The 18993-nt window shown below is 34.9% G+C and overlaps 1 protein-coding gene across 2 annotated transcripts in view; it reads left to right on the top strand.

The window, feature by feature from the left end:
- The first annotated feature begins 8584 nt into the window (after positions 1 to 8584).
- LOC133291951 (serine/threonine-protein kinase EDR1-like) overlaps positions 8585 to 18993 on the top strand; it is a 29163-nt gene continuing 18754 nt past the window's right edge. The window contains exons 1-7 of one of the 2 annotated variants that reach the window (XM_061490310.1): positions 8585 to 8704; positions 9991 to 10387; positions 12218 to 12421; positions 12891 to 13079; positions 13338 to 13582; positions 14209 to 14316; positions 14534 to 14623. In XM_061490310.1, coding sequence (XP_061346294.1) covers positions 10139 to 10387; positions 12218 to 12421; positions 12891 to 13079; positions 13338 to 13582; positions 14209 to 14316; positions 14534 to 14623 — 1085 coding nt within the window. In that variant the 5' untranslated portion in view covers positions 8585 to 8704; positions 9991 to 10138. Of the gene's footprint in view, positions 8705 to 9990; positions 10388 to 12217; positions 12422 to 12890; positions 13080 to 13337; positions 13598 to 14208; positions 14317 to 14533; positions 14624 to 18993 lie in introns of both variants that reach the window. The other variant, XM_061490309.1, reaches the window with a different exon arrangement.

Genomic DNA, 18993 nt, shown 5'->3' with positions numbered 1-18993 from the left:
TGGCGGTGTTTCCCATTGAAGCTCCAAGCAATGCAACGTACTGTGAACTGAACCGACCGGTAGTTGAATTGTTCAACAATTACAAGACTTAGACCGGTTCGACTAGAAACCTGTCAATTGTCATCCAAATCTTTGGGGCTGGTCGCGACAGCTTTAACTCAGTTATCAAAAACAGCTTCTATTTGTTTCTTAGATTTGAATCCTCTCGTATAATTTTTTTTTCATATTATTTAACTACAACCACCTTTCTCTTTCTTATCTGATCATGTGAAAATGAATGGTTAATCAAATATAACATAATTTTATATGACCACTTTTCCTCCTGAGGATCCAAATCCTAATATGCTCGGATATCAAGCTACGATAGAATCAAATTTTGAAAATTTTAAATAATTTGCTCATTTAATTTATAAAAGTATCCCACAATTTGCTGTATTTTTTCAACGAATCACATGAATAATATTAATAAGGATTTTTTTTTGGTAAACATATTAATAAGGATTTAATATTTTTATTTTTATTGCAATTTTTTTTTCTAATACACTCATATAAAAGTGAGTGAATCCATCATAATGAGAAGAGATAGAGAAAATTAATAAGGTCTATCTACTTTTACGTGAGTAAGGTAGAAATTTTTTGGTTTTTTATTTTACTTTTTCCTGTACATGAGATAAAAGGGGAATAATTTAATAAAAAATAAAAGGGAAATAAATAAGATGTTATCCTCAAATTGGAATTTGCAACAACAACAAAAAAGCAAAAGATAACTTCAATAAAAATCTCACAATTTCCGGTTACCAAAAACAAAACACAACAAAGTTACGTAAGTTCAATTGGACTCTATTACCTTCTCGCTAAATTTTCTTCTTTGCATATATCAAGGAACCTAAAGTTCTGCCTCATCAATGGCTTATGTGTAGCCCTTCTTCCTCTTTCTAAATTTCCCTCTACTGTTGTTTCCCTCCCTCAACACCTCTTCATATTTTTTCTTTTCAATTGTTTTAGCCGTTACAAATTCACAATGCATTGAAATATTTTACCGTTTCAACTTTATTTTGTGAGGGTCATTGAGGTTTGGTTCCCTACACTCCATAATGTTTCCTTTGATTTTGCCTTTGATCCTCCATGATTTCTTAAATTTCTCTAGTACTAACGTACTGTTTTTGATTGCTCAAGTATTGAATTCAAAAAATTAACATGTTCTTCCAATTATAGATATACATGAGTTGAGTTTTTGGACTATATAAAAAAGAGCCGTTTTCAGAGTAAAAAGCTTTTGTTTTTAATCTTATTAAGAAATTCACCTAATTTTTAGTTTAGTGGTCCTTTTTTTTTTTGGGGACATATTTTAGTGGTCCTTTATCTGGGTTTTGTTCTGGTTTGGTGAGATCTTTGCAGAAAAATCATGGAACAAGTTAAAGAACAACGTGATGATGCTGATATAGAAAGGGAAACTTTGGTTTCAAGTTGACAGTGAAGCCAGAAGTAAAATACAATTATTGCCAAAAGATCAAACCACATAGAATTTAGCTTGCGCTAAAGTTGTATTATTTATAGAAACTCAACTAATAGTAAGATTGTATCATAATTTAAAAAAAAAAATTATACCATTTCTAAATGTTAGCTGGTACTAAAACACCATCTAAAGAACAAATGGCTCTGCCAGTGTAAGTTGTTCAGAATCCTAAAAGCAATTGCAGATTAGTATCTCACAAGCCAGTTTTTCTTCAAGGATTTGTCTCTCTCTATCAGATCAATTTAGTGCATGTTAGTGTATGAAGTTCAAATTTTTTAATTCCAGATATATATAATATAGCCACCATTAATTCTAGCTGATACAGTTTCCAATTTTTAACTTTAGCGCGTTTGACAAAGGATAAAAAAATTTACCTGAGAAACTTAATTACTGTAATACAGTGAAAAAGTGAGTTTGGTAAGAAAATTAAAAAAAAAATTATTTAGTAAGCTGAAATATTATAAAAAATTTGGTGTAAGTTAAACTTTTTTTTATTGTCACTTTTGGTTTCTCAGACAAAATCAAAATATCACCAAAATGATGATATTCTGAAGTGGACAAATTCTTGTAATTTTACACATTACATCGTGTTGGAATAGAAGATTCTATATGTTGTTATGATTTGCTGTGATATGTTGTAACCTGTAGTTTGTTAGGATATGTATAACTGAGTCCTATTGTAATTAAGTGTAGTTACTTATCTTTAGGAAGTTGTTTTACTATTTGGTAACAGACTGTTTGGTAACAGCCGTAACAGCCTATTCTATTTAAGATACATTGATGTACAGTTTTAAATCAATGGAAATACTATCAATTGATATGGTATCAGAGCGATCCCTTGTTAAAAAAAAAAAAAAACTTCCGCAACGTGTAGACTCTGAAAACAGTGAGCAGGAGATAGCTTCTGTTGAAGATGGCCAATGAAAACAGCAGCAGGTTGAAGCCATCAGACCCTGGATCACCATTCTATCTGACTGGATCAGATAGCCCAAGGATTCTTTTAACAACCGTTATGCTGAGAGGAGAAGCCAACTACGAGAATTGGGAAAAGTTTGTTGAACGTCCTCCATGCATTCACTGCGGGAAAACTAATCATGAAGCCTCTCGATGCTGGCAAGCATTTGGCTATCCTGGACGTGGTGGTAGCAGAGGACGAGGACCTGGACGTTTCGGTGGTGATAGGAGCAGTAACCCACAAGGAGGATTCCATGCAAAGCCATTTGGTGCACACGCAGCTCAAACGGAGGAACCACTAAAGCAAGCAAATGCATTCGCCGTTCTGACACATGACGTGGTGACACAATTGTTATCATTGGTTGACAACCCGCAACGCTCAAAGGACAAATTAAATCGTAAAGATTCCCATTGTCACTGGCTTATAGATAGTGGTGCATCACGCCACATGACAGGGGTATTGGAATTGCTGGAGAATGTTACAGATGTTGAACCTTTGGCAATCGGTTTACCCAATGGAGCTATTACTTATGTTGTGCAACAAGGATCTGTTTCGTTTACTCCTTCTTTTTCATTATCCAATGTCTTATTTGTGCCAAATTTAAAGTGTAACTTGATATCTGTATCTCAGTTGGTACGACAACATAATGTTGATGTGGTATTCACTAATAATAGTTGTGTTTTGCAGGACCGCAAGCTGAGGACGGAGATTGGATTGGGTGATCACAGGGATGGTGTGTATGTGTTTCGACCAAGCCAAGCAGCAGCTTTAACAGTTCGCTCCAGTGATACGCAAGAACTTTGGCACAAGCGGTTGGGCCATGCATCATCCGAAGCACTTTCTCTGATTCCTTTTTCTAGTAGCATTCGATTTGGCAATGTAAACAATAAGGCATGCGATATTTGTTATCGTGCCAAACAAAATCGATCCTCGTTTCCCATTAGTGATCGAAAGAGTAATAAAATTTTTGATCTTCTTCATTGTGATACATGGGGTCCTTACCGCACTTCCTCTTTCTCTGGTGCTTATTATTTTTTAACGATAGTCGATGACTTCAGTCGTGCTGTTTGGGTTTGTTTGATGGGTGACAAAAGTGAAACTTTTGGTGTGTTACGAAAATTTCTTTTAATGGTGCAAAATCAGTTTAATACAACAGTTAAGAGTATTAGATCAGATAATGGAACTGAATTTACTTCCAACAAGATGATTGAATTATTCACTGCCAATGGTATATTTCATCAGAAATCCTGTGTTCATACGCCGCAACAGAACGGTCGGGTAGAACGGAAGCATAGGCATATTCTAAATGTGTCTCGTGCTCTTTTGTTTCAAGCAAACTTGCCAATCAAATTCTGGGGAGAGAGTGTGATGACAGCAGCTCATATTATTAATAGAACTCCCACAAAGCTTCTCAATGGCAAAACTCCTTATGAGCTTTTGCATGGATCTGTTGCTGATTACAGTCACTTAAGGATATTTGGCTGCCTATGTTATGCGGTGACACAACCAAAACCTACAAACAAATTTAGTCCACGGTCTAGGCGGTGTATGTTTGTTGGTTATCCTCATGGGCAGAAAGGTTGGAGAGTGTATGATCTTAATACTAAGGAATTCTTTGTGTCACGAGATGTCAGTTTCCACGAAGATGAGTTTCCTTTTGTTGCTATAAGTGTGCCTACACCTAGCCCATCATTACCTACATTTATACCAATAGATTCTAATGATTCTGCCAATCCAGTATCTCAATCAACTTCAAATGATTGTGAGGTAGAAGTGCAGTTGGAAGATAGGGGGAGTGTCCATCAGTCTGAAAGGGAGCCGAATGAAGATTCTACATCAAATGCTGATCAAGTGCAAAGGAGTGAGGATCCAGCTCCTGCTCTCGTACAAAGGAATGAAGATTCAGCTCACGAACTTGTGCAAAGAAGTGCAGAATCAGCTCAAAACGATTCTCTTCGTCCAGCACGCACACGAAGGCCTCCGTCCTATTTGAGTAACTACAAATGTAATCTGATTGAGGCACATACATACACTCCCAGTCTCACCTCTTCTAGCTCCACCTCAGGTATACGGTATCCAATTGCCAACTATGTGAATACTAACAATTTTTCTTCAAAACATCGAGTTTTTGTTGCTGCTATTGATGCAGGTAGTGAACCTCGGTCATTTAAAGAAGCAATGACCAATGATGTTTGGCGTAAAGCTATGGCTCAGGAGATACATGCACTAGAAGAAAATAATACGTGGACTATCACTGATTTACCTGCAGGCAAACATGCCCTTCCATGTAAATGGGTATATAAAATTAAATATCATTCCAATGGTAGCATCGAGCGCTACAAAGCAAGGTTGGTAATTGCAGGTAATCATCAAGTTCCAGGAGAAGATTTCCATGAAACTTACGCTCCTGTAGCGAAAATGGTGAGTGTTAGAACTCTACTCTCGGTTGCAGCTGCAAAAGGTTGGTACTTGCACCAAATGGATGTTCATAATGCGTTTCTTAATGGAGAACTGGACGAAGAAGTGTATATGCGCATACCGGCAGGCTTTAATCAAGGACAAGGAAGAAAAGTGTGTCGTTTGCAAAGGTCGTTATATGGCTTACGACAATCTCCCAGGAATTGGTTTGCAAAGTTGAGTTCCTCACTTATTAAATACGGTTTTGTTCAATCCGAAGCAGATCACACTTTGTTCACTTTGAAGCGTGGTTCTACCTTCTTGACCATACTAGTCTATGTTGATGATTTGGTGTTGGCAGGCAATGATTCCCAAGCATGTCAAGAGGTTAAGATTTATCTTAACAAGTGTTTTAAAATTAAAGATTTGGGTCACTTGAAATATTTTTTGGGCATCGAGGTTGCCCGTAGCAATGAGGGTATCTTCTTGTGCCAACGAAAATATGCATTAGATATCCTCAAAGAAACAGGTTTGTTGGATTGTAAACCGGTTCAGTTTCCAATTGAACAGAATCATCGCTTAGCTCTGGCAGATGGACCTGACTATGATGATCCAGGTCGCTATAGAAGAATTGTCGGCAAGCTAGTGTACCTTACGATCACTCGTCCTGATTTGAGTTATGTAGTGCACACTCTTTCACAGTTCATGCAAGTTCCAAAGGAAGCACATTATGATGCTGCCATTCGGGTACTAAGATACATCAAAATGAATCCTGGCCAAGGTATCCTCCTTTCTTCCAAAAGTGATCTCAAAATTCATGCTTTCTGTGATTCAGATTGGGCCAGCTGCCCTTTAACTCGCCGGTCAGTTTCTGGGTTCTTCATTATGCTTGGAACCTCACCTGTTTCTTGGAAAACAAAGAAGCAACTCACTGTCTCACGCTCCTCAGCAGAGGCTGAGTACCGCTCCATGGCTGCCGCGACAGCAGAATTGATATGGTTGAAGTCTTTTCTTGCTTCACTTGGTGTTATCCATGATGATCCTATGGAATTATGTTGTGATAATCAAGCCGCTATACATATCGCGGCAAATCCTGTGTTCCATGAGCGAACTAAACACATTGAAATTGATTGCCATTTTGTCCGGGAAAGGTTGGTTTCTAAGACGATTCGAACTACTTTTGTTCGTTCTCATTTGCAACTCGCAGACATTTTCACCAAAGCACTTGGTCGTGTTCCATTTCTTGCCGTTCTTTCCAAGTTAGGCATTTCATGTCTTCATGCTCCAACTTGAGGGGGAGTGTTGGAATAGAAGATTCTATATGTTGTTATGATTTGCTGTGATATGTTGTAACCTGTAGTTTGTTAGGATATGTATAACTGAGTCCTATTGTAATTAGGTGTAGTTACTTATCTTTAGGAAGTTGTTTTACTATTTGGTAACAGACTGTTTGGTAACAGCCGTAACAGCCTATTCTATTTAAGATACATTGATGTACAGTTTTAAATCAATGGAAATACTATCAATTGATACCATTTATCACATCGTATTTACATGTGTTCTGCTTTGAGCAGATCTGTCCGACCTACGGTCGGGTCTTTGATATTGGATCTAGGGCTTTCTCTCTAGCTACCTACGAATTAGGTATCGTGGGGACAACAAATCACTACACACTATATGATGGCTTTAGCCAGAAGGGGTGTGTGTATGCACTGTCGTGTCTTAACTGAAATAGGGTTAGAGAGATCAGTCATATCTGTAGTCTTTAGTCTTATTTATAGAGCTTACCTCTGAACTGATGTTGGTTGGACTTCTTGCTACTGTGGACCTTTTTCTGGTTCATAACAACATGCAAATGAGAAGTCTATCCAAATTTTTTATAAACTCTTATCAAACCCGATATTCTTTAAATTTCATGTGCATTTTTTGAGACAAAATTAAAACTCCCTTGCCAAACACTCTCTAGGTGCATCATAGGCAGAGAAGGAGGAATTAAAAGGGTTCTTTAATTTTTTATTATTTTTTTTGAAATAAACCAGTCGATATGAGACAAAATTCTTCCTACTACCCAAGACTCGATCTCGGACCGTGGTTAAGCTGGAAATAGTCTCATTTTCTCCCTGTTTTGCTATGACTAGAAAGAAGGGTCAATTTTAGACTTGTCCCAAGTAGCGGAAGGGACCAGGGGCGATAACCACTGTGTATTAACTTGGACCTAAATTATTTCCCCACGTGCGGAGTAGCTTCATCAAGGATTGAACTGGTTGGAGTCCATTGACCTTAGGGTCCACCAATATTGTACCTAGTAGGACCAGAAGACTATTCTTATTCTCCAAGTCTTTGTTTAGTAATTTATCTATACTTCGAACTTTGTAGAGAAAAAAACAAAAACATAATACACAAACGAAGACTTCATTTATTTTTTCAAGGTAAGAATATTTTAAATTATTTTTTGTGTCAATTGAAATTAAAGGATGTATTTTTGAGATGGTTATATTTATAAATTTTTTATTTACAAACTCAATTATGTATTATAGGTAATACACTCTTGAGTCCATGTATTATTCATAATACATAATTAAATTTGTAAACAAAAATTTATAAATATAATATTTCTCGTTATTTTTTACATTACCAGGATGCATCCATTCTTCTACATGCTAATTTAAATTTTACGTTCGAATAGTTTATATCCATTTCAATTATTATTAAAGCAACCCATTTCTTAATTTTTAAAAAAAAATTATGATCAATAATCTAAAATACAATGAAACTATTGCTATATAGCAACCTTAATTTTTACTGTCAATGTAAAAATGTTTATATCATTACTAATTTAATATATAATTATTTAATTTTCCTGTGGTTAAACTAAAAATATTAATAAATGTCAATGTATTCTTTTACGTTAATAATACATGTCAACTAATTATAAAAAAGAGATTATATTTATAGAGGGATGTTATACTTACAACTTTTTTTTTTTACAATCTCTTACAATCATATCTTATCACTGTTGATTTCTGCCAATCAACGGTTATGATTTTCGCAAATTAAACTTATTAATTAATTATTAATTCACAATAAATGATAACCATTGATTGACGGAAATCTATGATTGTAAAAGTTGTAAGTATAACCTACCTCATATTTATAATCTATTTTTTCTTATAATTATTTTCATCATTTTTAGATTAAAATCAAATTAACGTTATAAAATAACATTAAATAAAAATAACTGATTCGATTTTAATTTAATTATAAAAAATAATTGTTAGAAATTTATCAATTATAACCAACATCTTAATTATATATAATAAAATTAAAGAAATAGAAATGTGAATGCTCATGAACCATGATTTATGATGCACCTACATTTCAAAAAAGCAAGGGGGAAAGGGAATAGCGTAATAGTGTTGACGCGTAAGAAGGTGTGGATGTTGGTGAGCCAACCCTTTTGCTAGCTGGCTGTCGGGGAGAGGTCCCCAGATCCCTCTCGCTCTGCACGTGACTCACACCCTCCCTCCCTCTCTCTCTCTCTCTCTCTCTCTCTCTCTCTCTCTCTCTCTCTCTCTCCTCAACTCTCTGAAAGAGCACATCGCTTTCTTCTTCTATTAATCCAAAACCCAAAACTCATCTCTCTCTCTCTCTCTCTCTCTCTCTATTTCATTTCCTCGTTTCTGTCACACTTTCTTCTCTCTCTCTCTCTCTCTCTCTACTTGTATGTATTGGTGTGTATGCGTAATGATGATTCCACTGTCTCTATAGCAAATTCAGATTCAAATGCTATTGGACGCGAAACCAGATTCTGACTGAAATGCTTGGATCTGCTGCCGGTGAATTCACTCCTCCTTTTATCTATCTGATCATTATGTTTTCGCTTTTGCTCATATTATTGCTCGCAATTTCAATTCGGTTATGTTTGATTCTTTTTTTCTGATAACGCGGCATTCTCAGTTCAGGCATTGTTCTGTGTTTTTAGCATTGGTTATTTGATATGCTTTTTGGAATGATTCGATTTTTTGTTTTTATATTTTTTGTGATTTACAGTGAATGGAGTTGAGTCTGTGCTTTTGCTTGTTATATTATGCAGCTGTCGGTTTTGAAAATTGGAATTAGAATCCTTGAATTGGCTGAACTTGGGAATTTTGCTGTGTTAGGCTGTTGAATTGAATTGTACTTGGATTTTCTTAAAGAAGTTGTGATATTTGCTTTCAAACTTTTTGCTGCTGCTGTGTTTTTTCATGCGAATCCGGGATATGTGAGAACATTCTTCCATGTTAGGCAGTTTCTGTGTTGTATTACTGTTGTAGTAATTACTAGTTCTGTCTCTGTCCTATGCGTCGTATTGTTAATGTTATTTTTTTTCTGTTTTTGTTGTTTGCAGTTATACTGATTGAATTAAAAAATACATAAGTAAATGAAGAAAAGAAATGGTTTAAAATAAATAAATAAATATAAATCCGGAGCTGTCTCCCTTTGGTTTTGTCTAAAACAAGTGTGGGAACCGTTAAAGGGAAGAGAATATATAGAAAAGTGAAAGCAAATTTGACCATGGGTAGAGAAGAGAATAGACCTGGCCTAGAGTTGGGATTGTTGATTTAGCTGGAAAATTGAGGATGGGGATTGTGTTAATAGTACAGGTCGAAATAAAGATACTTGAGAGAAGTGAGAATAGAAGAGAATCTTTTACTTGTTAATAATACAGTTCGAAAATGATGGGTTGTAAGTTAATAGTGGATTGTATTAATAGTACAGGTCGAAAATGATATGTTGGAAATATGACAACTTGCACATAGAGATTTACTTTTACTTGTTTTATGGATGATTTTGACTGAGAGGCTGAGATAGTCACTGCTTCTTTATGTCCTATGAGTTCACCATAGTTATATATCAGTTCTGAAATGCATTAGTATCACGGGATTCATGCATGGTGGAGCCAGTGCAATTTTAATAAAGTCGCAACTTTTCTTTTTTTGTATGGTAATTTTATTTTCTCTTGGTTTTAAATGCTTCAGTTTCCTTTTTTATGTAATTACTTAGAAATTCTTCATTCCTTATCTTAGCTGATGTTGTGGTCTCATTTTAATATGCCACATACCTTATTATTTGGTTCATGCAGGTTACATGGCCTCCAGCTTGAAACAGTTGGAATTACTGAAGTATATATTTCAATGATTTGTATTTTAAGAACTACTTTTAGCTTGGATAGATCTCATATGGGTTAAGAGGTGTGGCGAAATGGTTTTTCATTCCAAATATATAAGAACATGGAGGAGACACGAGAAGATGCAGGGCCGGCAGAGCAAGGTCAATCTAATGTATCGTGGTGGCCTTCTGATTTTGTTGAAAAATTTGGATCTGTTTCTTTGGGTTCTCAAGATGAGACCTTGAATAATGAAGAATCTCCTAGACATTCTCACAATGATGTTTTGTCACCTCAGAAAGCATCACAAATTCTCTGGCGCACTGGAATGCTTTCTGAACCAATACCAAATGGATTTTATTCAGTCATTCCGGTGAGGATTGATTTATACATTAACTTAATGCATATGTCTGTCTGCTTTTGTTGGAGTTGGTATAAATCTTTTGTTGGATACAGTTATTGCTGAAAGTTCATACTTTATACCAAAGTTGTAAGCTTTTTTATTTTCTTTTGCTTTGTTGCATATTCCAAAATTAGCATCCTAATTTTGATTTATTGTGTTAGTTCTTGTGGCTTTTTTAAAAAACAATTTTAATGTTTGATAAGTTCCTGGCATGATGCTTGAAGTAGTTTTATTACCAATATAGTTCTCATTGAATTGAACATATCACTTCAGAATGATTTAAGCCCAAAAAAATAAAAATGATAGAATGACAGTTATGATCCACTAATTGAGAATAATCAATTTGAGTTGGAACTTCTAATTCTATTTACATGGGAGAAAATGATCCTATGTAATATCCATATACATTTATTTTATCATTTTATTTTATTTAATTATTTTATTTTTATATAAAAAAAATCTTAAGTGTAAGGGAGAAATGAGGATATTTTTGAAATTATATGGTTTTGGTAGGGAAAGATTCTGGTTAATAGGTTATTAGATTGATTGGTGTATTATGATGTGGTTCAAAATAATAACCCAATGGTCCTTTTATACTAATAATTAGGCCAAGTTCTAGTGCAGTATTATTGGTACAAGCTCAAGCCCCCTAATAAAATAAGGATACTAACCCTAATTAAACAACGAAACAAATCAGGAAACATAATGAAATTAAGAAACATCTCCTTAACATTGCTTCCTTAATTAGATGACTAATTGATTCCACAATAAAGATACTCTAAATATATTCTAACAGATATTTTTTATTCTGTGCTATCTTGATTGTCCTCTCTTAAAAATTCTTTCAATAACCAAATCTTGTAAAAACTTAAACTATTTGGTGGAGCAGAGGTCCAAAAATATTTTTATGTAACTAGTCTTTTCTACCAAAAATGAAAACGGCCCCTCTGTGAGGCAATTTATTTATTTATTTGAGTGTGTGTGTGTGTGTGTAAATGAGGGTTATACAAGATGTGAATATTTTGAGTACAAGTGTTCTTATTATAAAAACTGTAGGAATAGCGTTAATTATCTTTTGCAGCTACTTGGTAAGGATGTAGGTGGTGCTTGAGACAAGAGGTTTATAATTAGTGGAGCTGAAGTCACAATGTGCATGAGAAGGCTAAAGTTATTGTTGCTTATCATAACATTATAATTGTGGTGGTTACAGAGAGCCAAAGACATGTCCTTAGCCTGTGCAAAATAGTTGGTGTTTTTAGTATCATTAGAGTGTCATTGATTGTTAAAGAAAGGCTAATATATTTTTGCATGAAGAGGGAAACTTTTTGTATTCTGGAATTTGACACTGGTTACAATAAATATATATTGTGTATGCATAAATTTTATTTGTAAGTATTTTTCTGTAAATTTTCAGAATGTGGACCACTTTAACAATGGTGATGGTATTGTGAATCAGATGAAGGTTTTTTATCGGAGCGGATCATAGTTCAGCATGTTCTGTTAACTATATTAAGTTCTTATGGAGTTATGGTTACTTAGCTGTACTAGCCAGTTTTACTTAGTGATAGAATTTTACAATGTTTTTCAATATTATGGATCATGACATGTATTGTTGTTTGATTTTGTTTGAGTTTGAGAAATATAATATAAAATATAAAAATCATTAGTATGCCTTCACCCAACAGCTTAAGCTTTTGGGTTGAATTGACACTTTATAGTTTGTGGCTCGTGGTTCTTGATGTGTAACTAAAATGATTTTCAACTCAATGTATTGTCATTAATTAATCTGATAATGTGCAGGAGACCAGACTTAAGGAACTTTTTGATAGCATTCCTACCTTGGACGAGCTTCATGCTTTGGGTGGAGAGGGTTTTAGGGCTGACATCATTCTTGTGGATTCAGAGAAAGATAAAAAGCTATCCATGTTGAAGCAACTGATTGTGGCATTGGTTAAAGGATTAAACTCAAATCCAGCGGCGATAATTAAGAAGATAGCTGGATTAGTATGCATTTTGCTATATTTATTACGTAGCTCTTTTTTGTGTATATGGATATCCTAATATATTATTGTTGCTTCATTCTCATTATCTGATAAGTTAATTTTTCCTTGTACAAGAATATATTTTACAATTTCAATGCATATTGTTTCAAATAATGCATTTAATTAAATATATTGCCAAATAATTTCCAAAATGGTCATAGTATAAACTTTTCAAGAAACAGGTTTATTTTAGACTTATTTGGCTGGGCCGTGTTAATATTTTTGCTTTCTGATTTTAGTCAGCTGCAACTTTGTTTTGAAGAAACCATTTCATTATAATTATTAGTTACAAGCCTGTTGGTTGACATTAGAGGGAATAGATCAATTATGTATGAAAACTTTCTTTCAATTGCCTCCATTTATTGTTTAGTTTATGTTCTAAGTGTAGTTAAAGGTGTTTTGCATTTATTTTGACCTCTTTTTCTGGACAGGTTTCTGATTTTTATAAGCGATCCAATGTGGAAAGTCCAGCAAAAGTTGCATTAGATGAAACGTCTCACATCTTTGAGAATCGAGGTGTCCAGATGCTGGGGCAAATAAAGCATGGTTCATGCCGTCCTCGTGCTATCTTATTTAAAGTATTAGCTGATACTGTAGGTCTTGAAAGTATGCTCATGGTGGTAAGCTCTGATTTCTGTTGGTGGGCTTAATTTCTTTCTGCCAAACGCAGTATATGCTTTGCAGCTAGTTTACTAATTTTTCAATGTAATTACAAATTTACAATGCGTCTGGCAAAAGAATTAATGGTAAATATACAATGTTTGCTAGTTTTTTTCTCTCTTCTCACCTAGTGCGATAAGGGCTTGGTTTGTTGTTGTTCTTTTTCAGTTCTGTTCATTATCATGTCTAACTTTTGAAGGATATGTCTTCTTTACCAGGGCTTGCCAAATGATGTGGCTGTTGAATGTGTCGATTCATACAAGCATATGTCTGTGATAGTTGTATTAAATTCTGTGGAAATGCTGGTTGATCTTATGCGGTTTCCGGGCCAATTGTTACCACGATCAACCAAGGCAGTTTTTATGACTCATATTTCTGCAGCAGGAGAGAGTGATTCAGCAGAAAATGATTCTTGTGATTCGCCATTAGAACCAAACAGTCCTTTATTTGGGGTTTCAGAAAGGTTAGATCCCAACAGGTTTGAAAACTATTGTTATTGTTGCTTGGGATTTATTTCACTTTTGTTCCCTTTAAGTTTGATTTTGGTACCCCTAATTTTATTATAACAATGTTGTTGTAGTTATTTAATTGCTGCTATTAAGTTCTTGTGGAAGATTAATGTTGATGCTGCACTTTTCCCCCCTGATGTGGTATTGTGCCACATCATCTCCAAGTCAGCAAATTCAATTACAAAAAAAGCGTCATCATCAACTTGATGCCATTTTGGCAAAACAAAATGGCATGACCACATCAGCATCCGAAATAGGAGTTTATAAAACAGGGGATAACATTGTTGCAATTGAAAGTAGGGGGACCAAAATCAGAATTTAGTGAAACTATGAGGTCCTAAAGTGTCATCAAGCCTTCTGGTTTTTAACTGTAGATTTTACTTCTGATTATGCATTTGCCAAGCAATTGTCAAGTTGGTCTTACATTGACAATTGGTTCAAATATAACTTTCCTACATTCTTAATAACAAGTGAATTGGGAGATTCTATGTACTAAACCTTTAGGCCTGTCTTTATATCTGTTAATCCAGTGACGAGTAATCAAATGATTGGTGTTGGTTTTCTTTGTCGCCTCTAATAGTGCTGAGAAGGAGGAAAACCTCCAATTCCATAGAAGATTTGAAGCATCTCCAAATGTATCGGGCCTTTCCTTGAGAAATATGATGTTACGATCACATAGCAGTTTGAGGTAATACTTTCTATTGCTTATCCAGAATGTTTCATGTTGGCCTTTTCTCTTTATTTTCATTTTAGTTGCAGAAATTCTTCTATTTTTTTTCACTTTTAGTTTTTCTTTTATCAGGGTCAATTTTTTTGTATGATTTGTGAAGCTTTTCTGACTAGAATCTCTTCAAGATGCACACTACTAACCATTTTTTGTTGAATGATTTTGTCAATTATCTCAGTTTGTCTCATAGTGAACCCAACATTGCAACTGCATTTGGTCGGCGTAGTCGGAGAAAGGTCATTGCTGAACATAGGACAGCTAGTTCAAGGTTATTCATAATTTTTTTTTGGATGGGTATGAGCATGCATATGTTAGGTTTAGGTTTAATACACATCCGATCTTGTTTTTTGTTACTTAGTTAATTATGGTTCTCAGAAACTTTTTCTTAGTTTGATTTGTTAGATAAAGCCTTTAAATTATCATGGATGGCAGTATGAGTGTTTTCTTGACTCTGGTTTCCTCTTGGTCTCTGTCAGTATATAAAGGTTTATAGTGTTGAGGAGCTAGAGCCTAGACTGTCTGACACTACAACACAGCCATAGATATTGTTGGCAAGAACAAACAGCCCATAATTGCGAGTCTGAAGAAATTTCCTATGAAATTATGTTGTATCCAATTTGATAGGACAGATCATCAATGGTTACTCTGTCCAAATTTGGAATGTTTCTCATTATAGAATTTTCAGAAAAATATTAGTCTTTGTCTGTTATTGAAATTTTCTGTTGCTGTAATACAATTTTCATCTTTAGACTTGGAATTGAAACTGGTTGCATATACACTGTACAATGATTCTTAGAAGCAGCATAGATGGATTTATTTGACATATTTTACCGTTGTTTACATGTGACACATTTTGTCTGCTGTGGCGGAGCCACATGTTATCTAAGGGTAGCCTCGGCCCGGGCTAAATTTTAACAAATTGCACTTATCATGTATAATTATATAATTAATTATAATTTGGTCCGGTCTAAAATTATAATTTGGCCCGGGCTAAAATTTATAATTTGGCCCTATCAAAAAAAGAAAATATATTTGATGAGAGATTTGGGTAAGTTGTATTAAGTTATGTGTTCCATTTTCGCTTATATAAATTTTTTTAAATATATTTAATAAAATTATAACTCTTTTTGATACTGTCTGCCTAGGTGTTTTGTATTTAATATAATTTAAATATATTATGATATGAACTAATTAAAATTAAAAGAAATAAATACACATATAATTTTTTAGCCCGGGCTCCAATTGGAGCGTGGCTCCGCCACTGTTTGTCTGGTTTCAAACTGAGAAATTTAGTTGAAGTGTATCATAGTGGATATGAGAACGATCAAGAATGATAGCAGCAGAAAATGATGATAAATTGCATATGGTTATTTGTAATAAAGACATTTTATTGTCATGGTATTGCCTGTTTAGAGGTAGACTTATTTATTTCTCACTGAGAAATGAAGTTTAATGGCTTCAAAATGTGGATGTTTGGTTTCTACAGTCTTCATAGATTATTCTGATTTTCAAAAGTAATGCATGTGTGACTTAAAGACGTTGATGTTTTGGGTGTGGAACAAGATGTGATCACTAAGTCTATACCTGCACTAGAACTGCACAATGATGATTGGAGCAAAAATAGTTGTCAGAATTGCAGAACTGAGAATGAATTTTCACTTGGCCTGATGTTATGAGGAGAAAAATAGTGTTTAATAATAATGCCATTAAGACCAAAGCTATCTGGAAAGTTCAAACAAATTTTATTTTCAAAATTTGAATAAATAATGGGAGAATATGTTAATTCTAGTTTCGACTATTTGATCTGCTTTGCTTGCATGTTTTCTCTGCTGTGATATTAGATGCCCTTGTAGTATGTTGGCTATTGGATCTTGTATAAATTGTCAAAATTAGATTTGTAAGATTATTGTACCACCTTCTGATCTTCAAATATTTGAAACTTTGACTTTTGATTATTTATCTAAACTTTGATCTTAGTCCATTAAAAGTCAAGGGTGAATATGACCTTGCTTAGACTTGAAAAGTAGGATTGTATTATGTGAAAATTGATAATTAGAAATGTACAAGAGCTCTCTATTTATAGAGGCTAAAATGACCTAATGGAGTAAGCCCAAAGAAGATTCTAGAATGAAAAATAAATAAAAATAAATAATTACAATACAATTATTTACAACACTCCTCCTCAAGTTGATGAATAGATATTTATCATTCTTAGCTTTCTAGTAAGCTCTTGAAATCTATCTGAGGGAAGTCCCTTCGTCAGAATGTCAGCTAATTGATGCTCAGAAGGAATGTATAGAGTGGTGATCAACCCGCTACCCAGATTCTCTTCGATGAAATGATAGTCGACCTCAATATGCTTAGTCTGATCATGTTGAACTGGATTATGAGCTATACATATGGCTGACTTATTATCACAAAATAGCTTCATAGGTCCTTCATATCTTATTTTAAGATCATCAAGTATAATCTTCAACCACAATAATTCACAAATGTCTTGAGTTATAGCTCGAAATTCAGCCTCTGCACTTGACCTGACAACCACATCCTGTTTCTTACTCCTCCATATCACTAAGTTATCACAAAGGAACATACAATAACCAGTAGTAGATCGACGGTCAGTCACGGATCCAGCATAATCGGCATCAGTATAAACTTCTAAAGAAAAATCGCCATCATGCCGGAATAACAATCCTTTACCAGGAGTGGCTTTAAGGTACTGAAGAATTCTCTCTATTGCTTGCATGTATTTTTCTTTTGGGTTATGCATGAACTGACTCACAATACTAATAGCATAAGCTAGGTCTGGTCTAGTATGAGCCAAATATATCAGTCTCCCAACTAGCCGTTGATATTGTCCTTTAGCAACTGGAGGACTCGGCTTTTCATAACCAATATTGTGATTCTGCTCAATAGGAGTACTAGATGGTTTACACCCAAGTTTTCTTGCTTCTTTAAGAAGATCTTGGACATATTTCCTCTGACTGATAAAAATTCCTTCCTTTGAATGAGCTACCTCTATCCCTAGGATATATTTCAATCTCCAAGGTCTTTAATCTCAAATTCAGAGGCTAGTCGTGCTTGTAGAACATGTCTCTCCGCAATATCATCTCCTGTTATAATAATTTCATCAATATACACAAGGAGCACAGTAAGCTTCCCATTTTGGGAGTGCTTAAAGAAAAGTGTGTGGTCTCCTTGATTCTGTTTGTATCCTAAGGTCATCATAACCTTAGTAAACCTCCCAAACCAAGCACGAGGAGACTGCTTCAATCCAAAAAGGCCTTTTTTAACCTACAAACTTTATTTTCTCCATCAATAGAGTCAAAACTAGGCGGGATTTCCATGTAAACTTATTCTAATTCACCATTAAGGAAAGCATTCTTCACATCAGATTGATTTATATCCCATCTGTTATGGGCAACAAGGGACAACAAGGCTCTCACAATATTCATCTTTGCAACTGGGCAAAGGTTTCTTCATAATCAATACCATAGGTCTGAGTGTAACCTTTAGCGACTAATCGAGCCTTTTATCTCTCAAGAGTACTATCAGAATTGTACTTTAGGGCATAAACTCATCTGCACCCTACTGCTTTCTTTCCACTGTGTTTATCAACAACCTCCCATGTTTTATTCTTTACCAAGGCATTCATCTCCTCTTGCATGGCCTGAACCCAATTCTTTTCTTTTATTGCTTCGTGCATTGATTTTGGGATGGCAATGGAATCTAGTACTGACATAAAGCTTTTGTGCTGCATAGAAAGGTTAATAGAAGAAACAAATTGAGAGATAGGGTATTGGGTGCAAGATCTTTTTCCTTTTCTTAAGGCAATGGGTAAGTCATCAAAGACAATAATATCATAATCAGAAACAAGAGATTCAGGACTTACCAATGATTCAGACAATTGAGGTTGCTGGTGAAGCAGTATAGGTTGTTTCCTCCTCTGATATACCAATTCAGGTGTCAAAATTTTCTGTATCTCAGGTGTACTTGAAGGTTCTGACACATCTGGAGTAGACACAGGAGGAAGGATGACCCAGACTCAAAGAAGGAAGATGGTGAGTCTTCTGAAGAACTGCTCTCCCCTTGAAGTTGAGGACCTTGGAAAAAGAACTCAGATTCATGAAAGGTGACATCCATAGAAACAAAAAATTTTTGACTCGAAGGATGATAACACTTGTAGCTTTTTTTATCAGAGGCATAACCAAGAAAGCTATACACTTAAGAGCCCTAGGATCTAACTTACTGCGATGTTGTTTATGAACATGGACAAAGACAACACAATCAAACACTTGTGGAGGAAGACTCTGCAAAATAAGAACAGAAGGAAAGAAGAAAGTCATGGAATGAATAGAACAGTTGTTGTTAAGGACCCGTGAAGGTAAGCGGTTGATCAAAAAGGCTACAACTAACACGGTTTCTCCCCAATAAAAACTAGGAACAGATGTCTGGAACAGTAGCGCTCTAGCGACTTCAAGGAGGTGACATTTTTTCTTTCAGCATCCCCATTTTGTTGAGGGGTATCAACATATGTGAGCTCATGAATCATACCTCTGTCTGAAATGAATTGCGATAGACGTTGGTTGGCGTACTCAGTACCATTATCAGACCTTAATCTTTTAATATTCTTACCAA

This window comes from Gastrolobium bilobum, unplaced genomic scaffold, assembly GCF_033153095.1.
Source record: "Gastrolobium bilobum isolate Gb01-03AN ecotype WA unplaced genomic scaffold, APGP_CSIRO_Gbil_v1 utg3777, whole genome shotgun sequence".
Classification (NCBI taxonomy): domain Eukaryota; kingdom Viridiplantae; phylum Streptophyta; class Magnoliopsida; order Fabales; family Fabaceae; genus Gastrolobium; species Gastrolobium bilobum.
The sequence above is the reverse complement of the archived record's forward strand: the minus strand, read 5'-3'. Positions and strand labels throughout refer to the sequence as shown.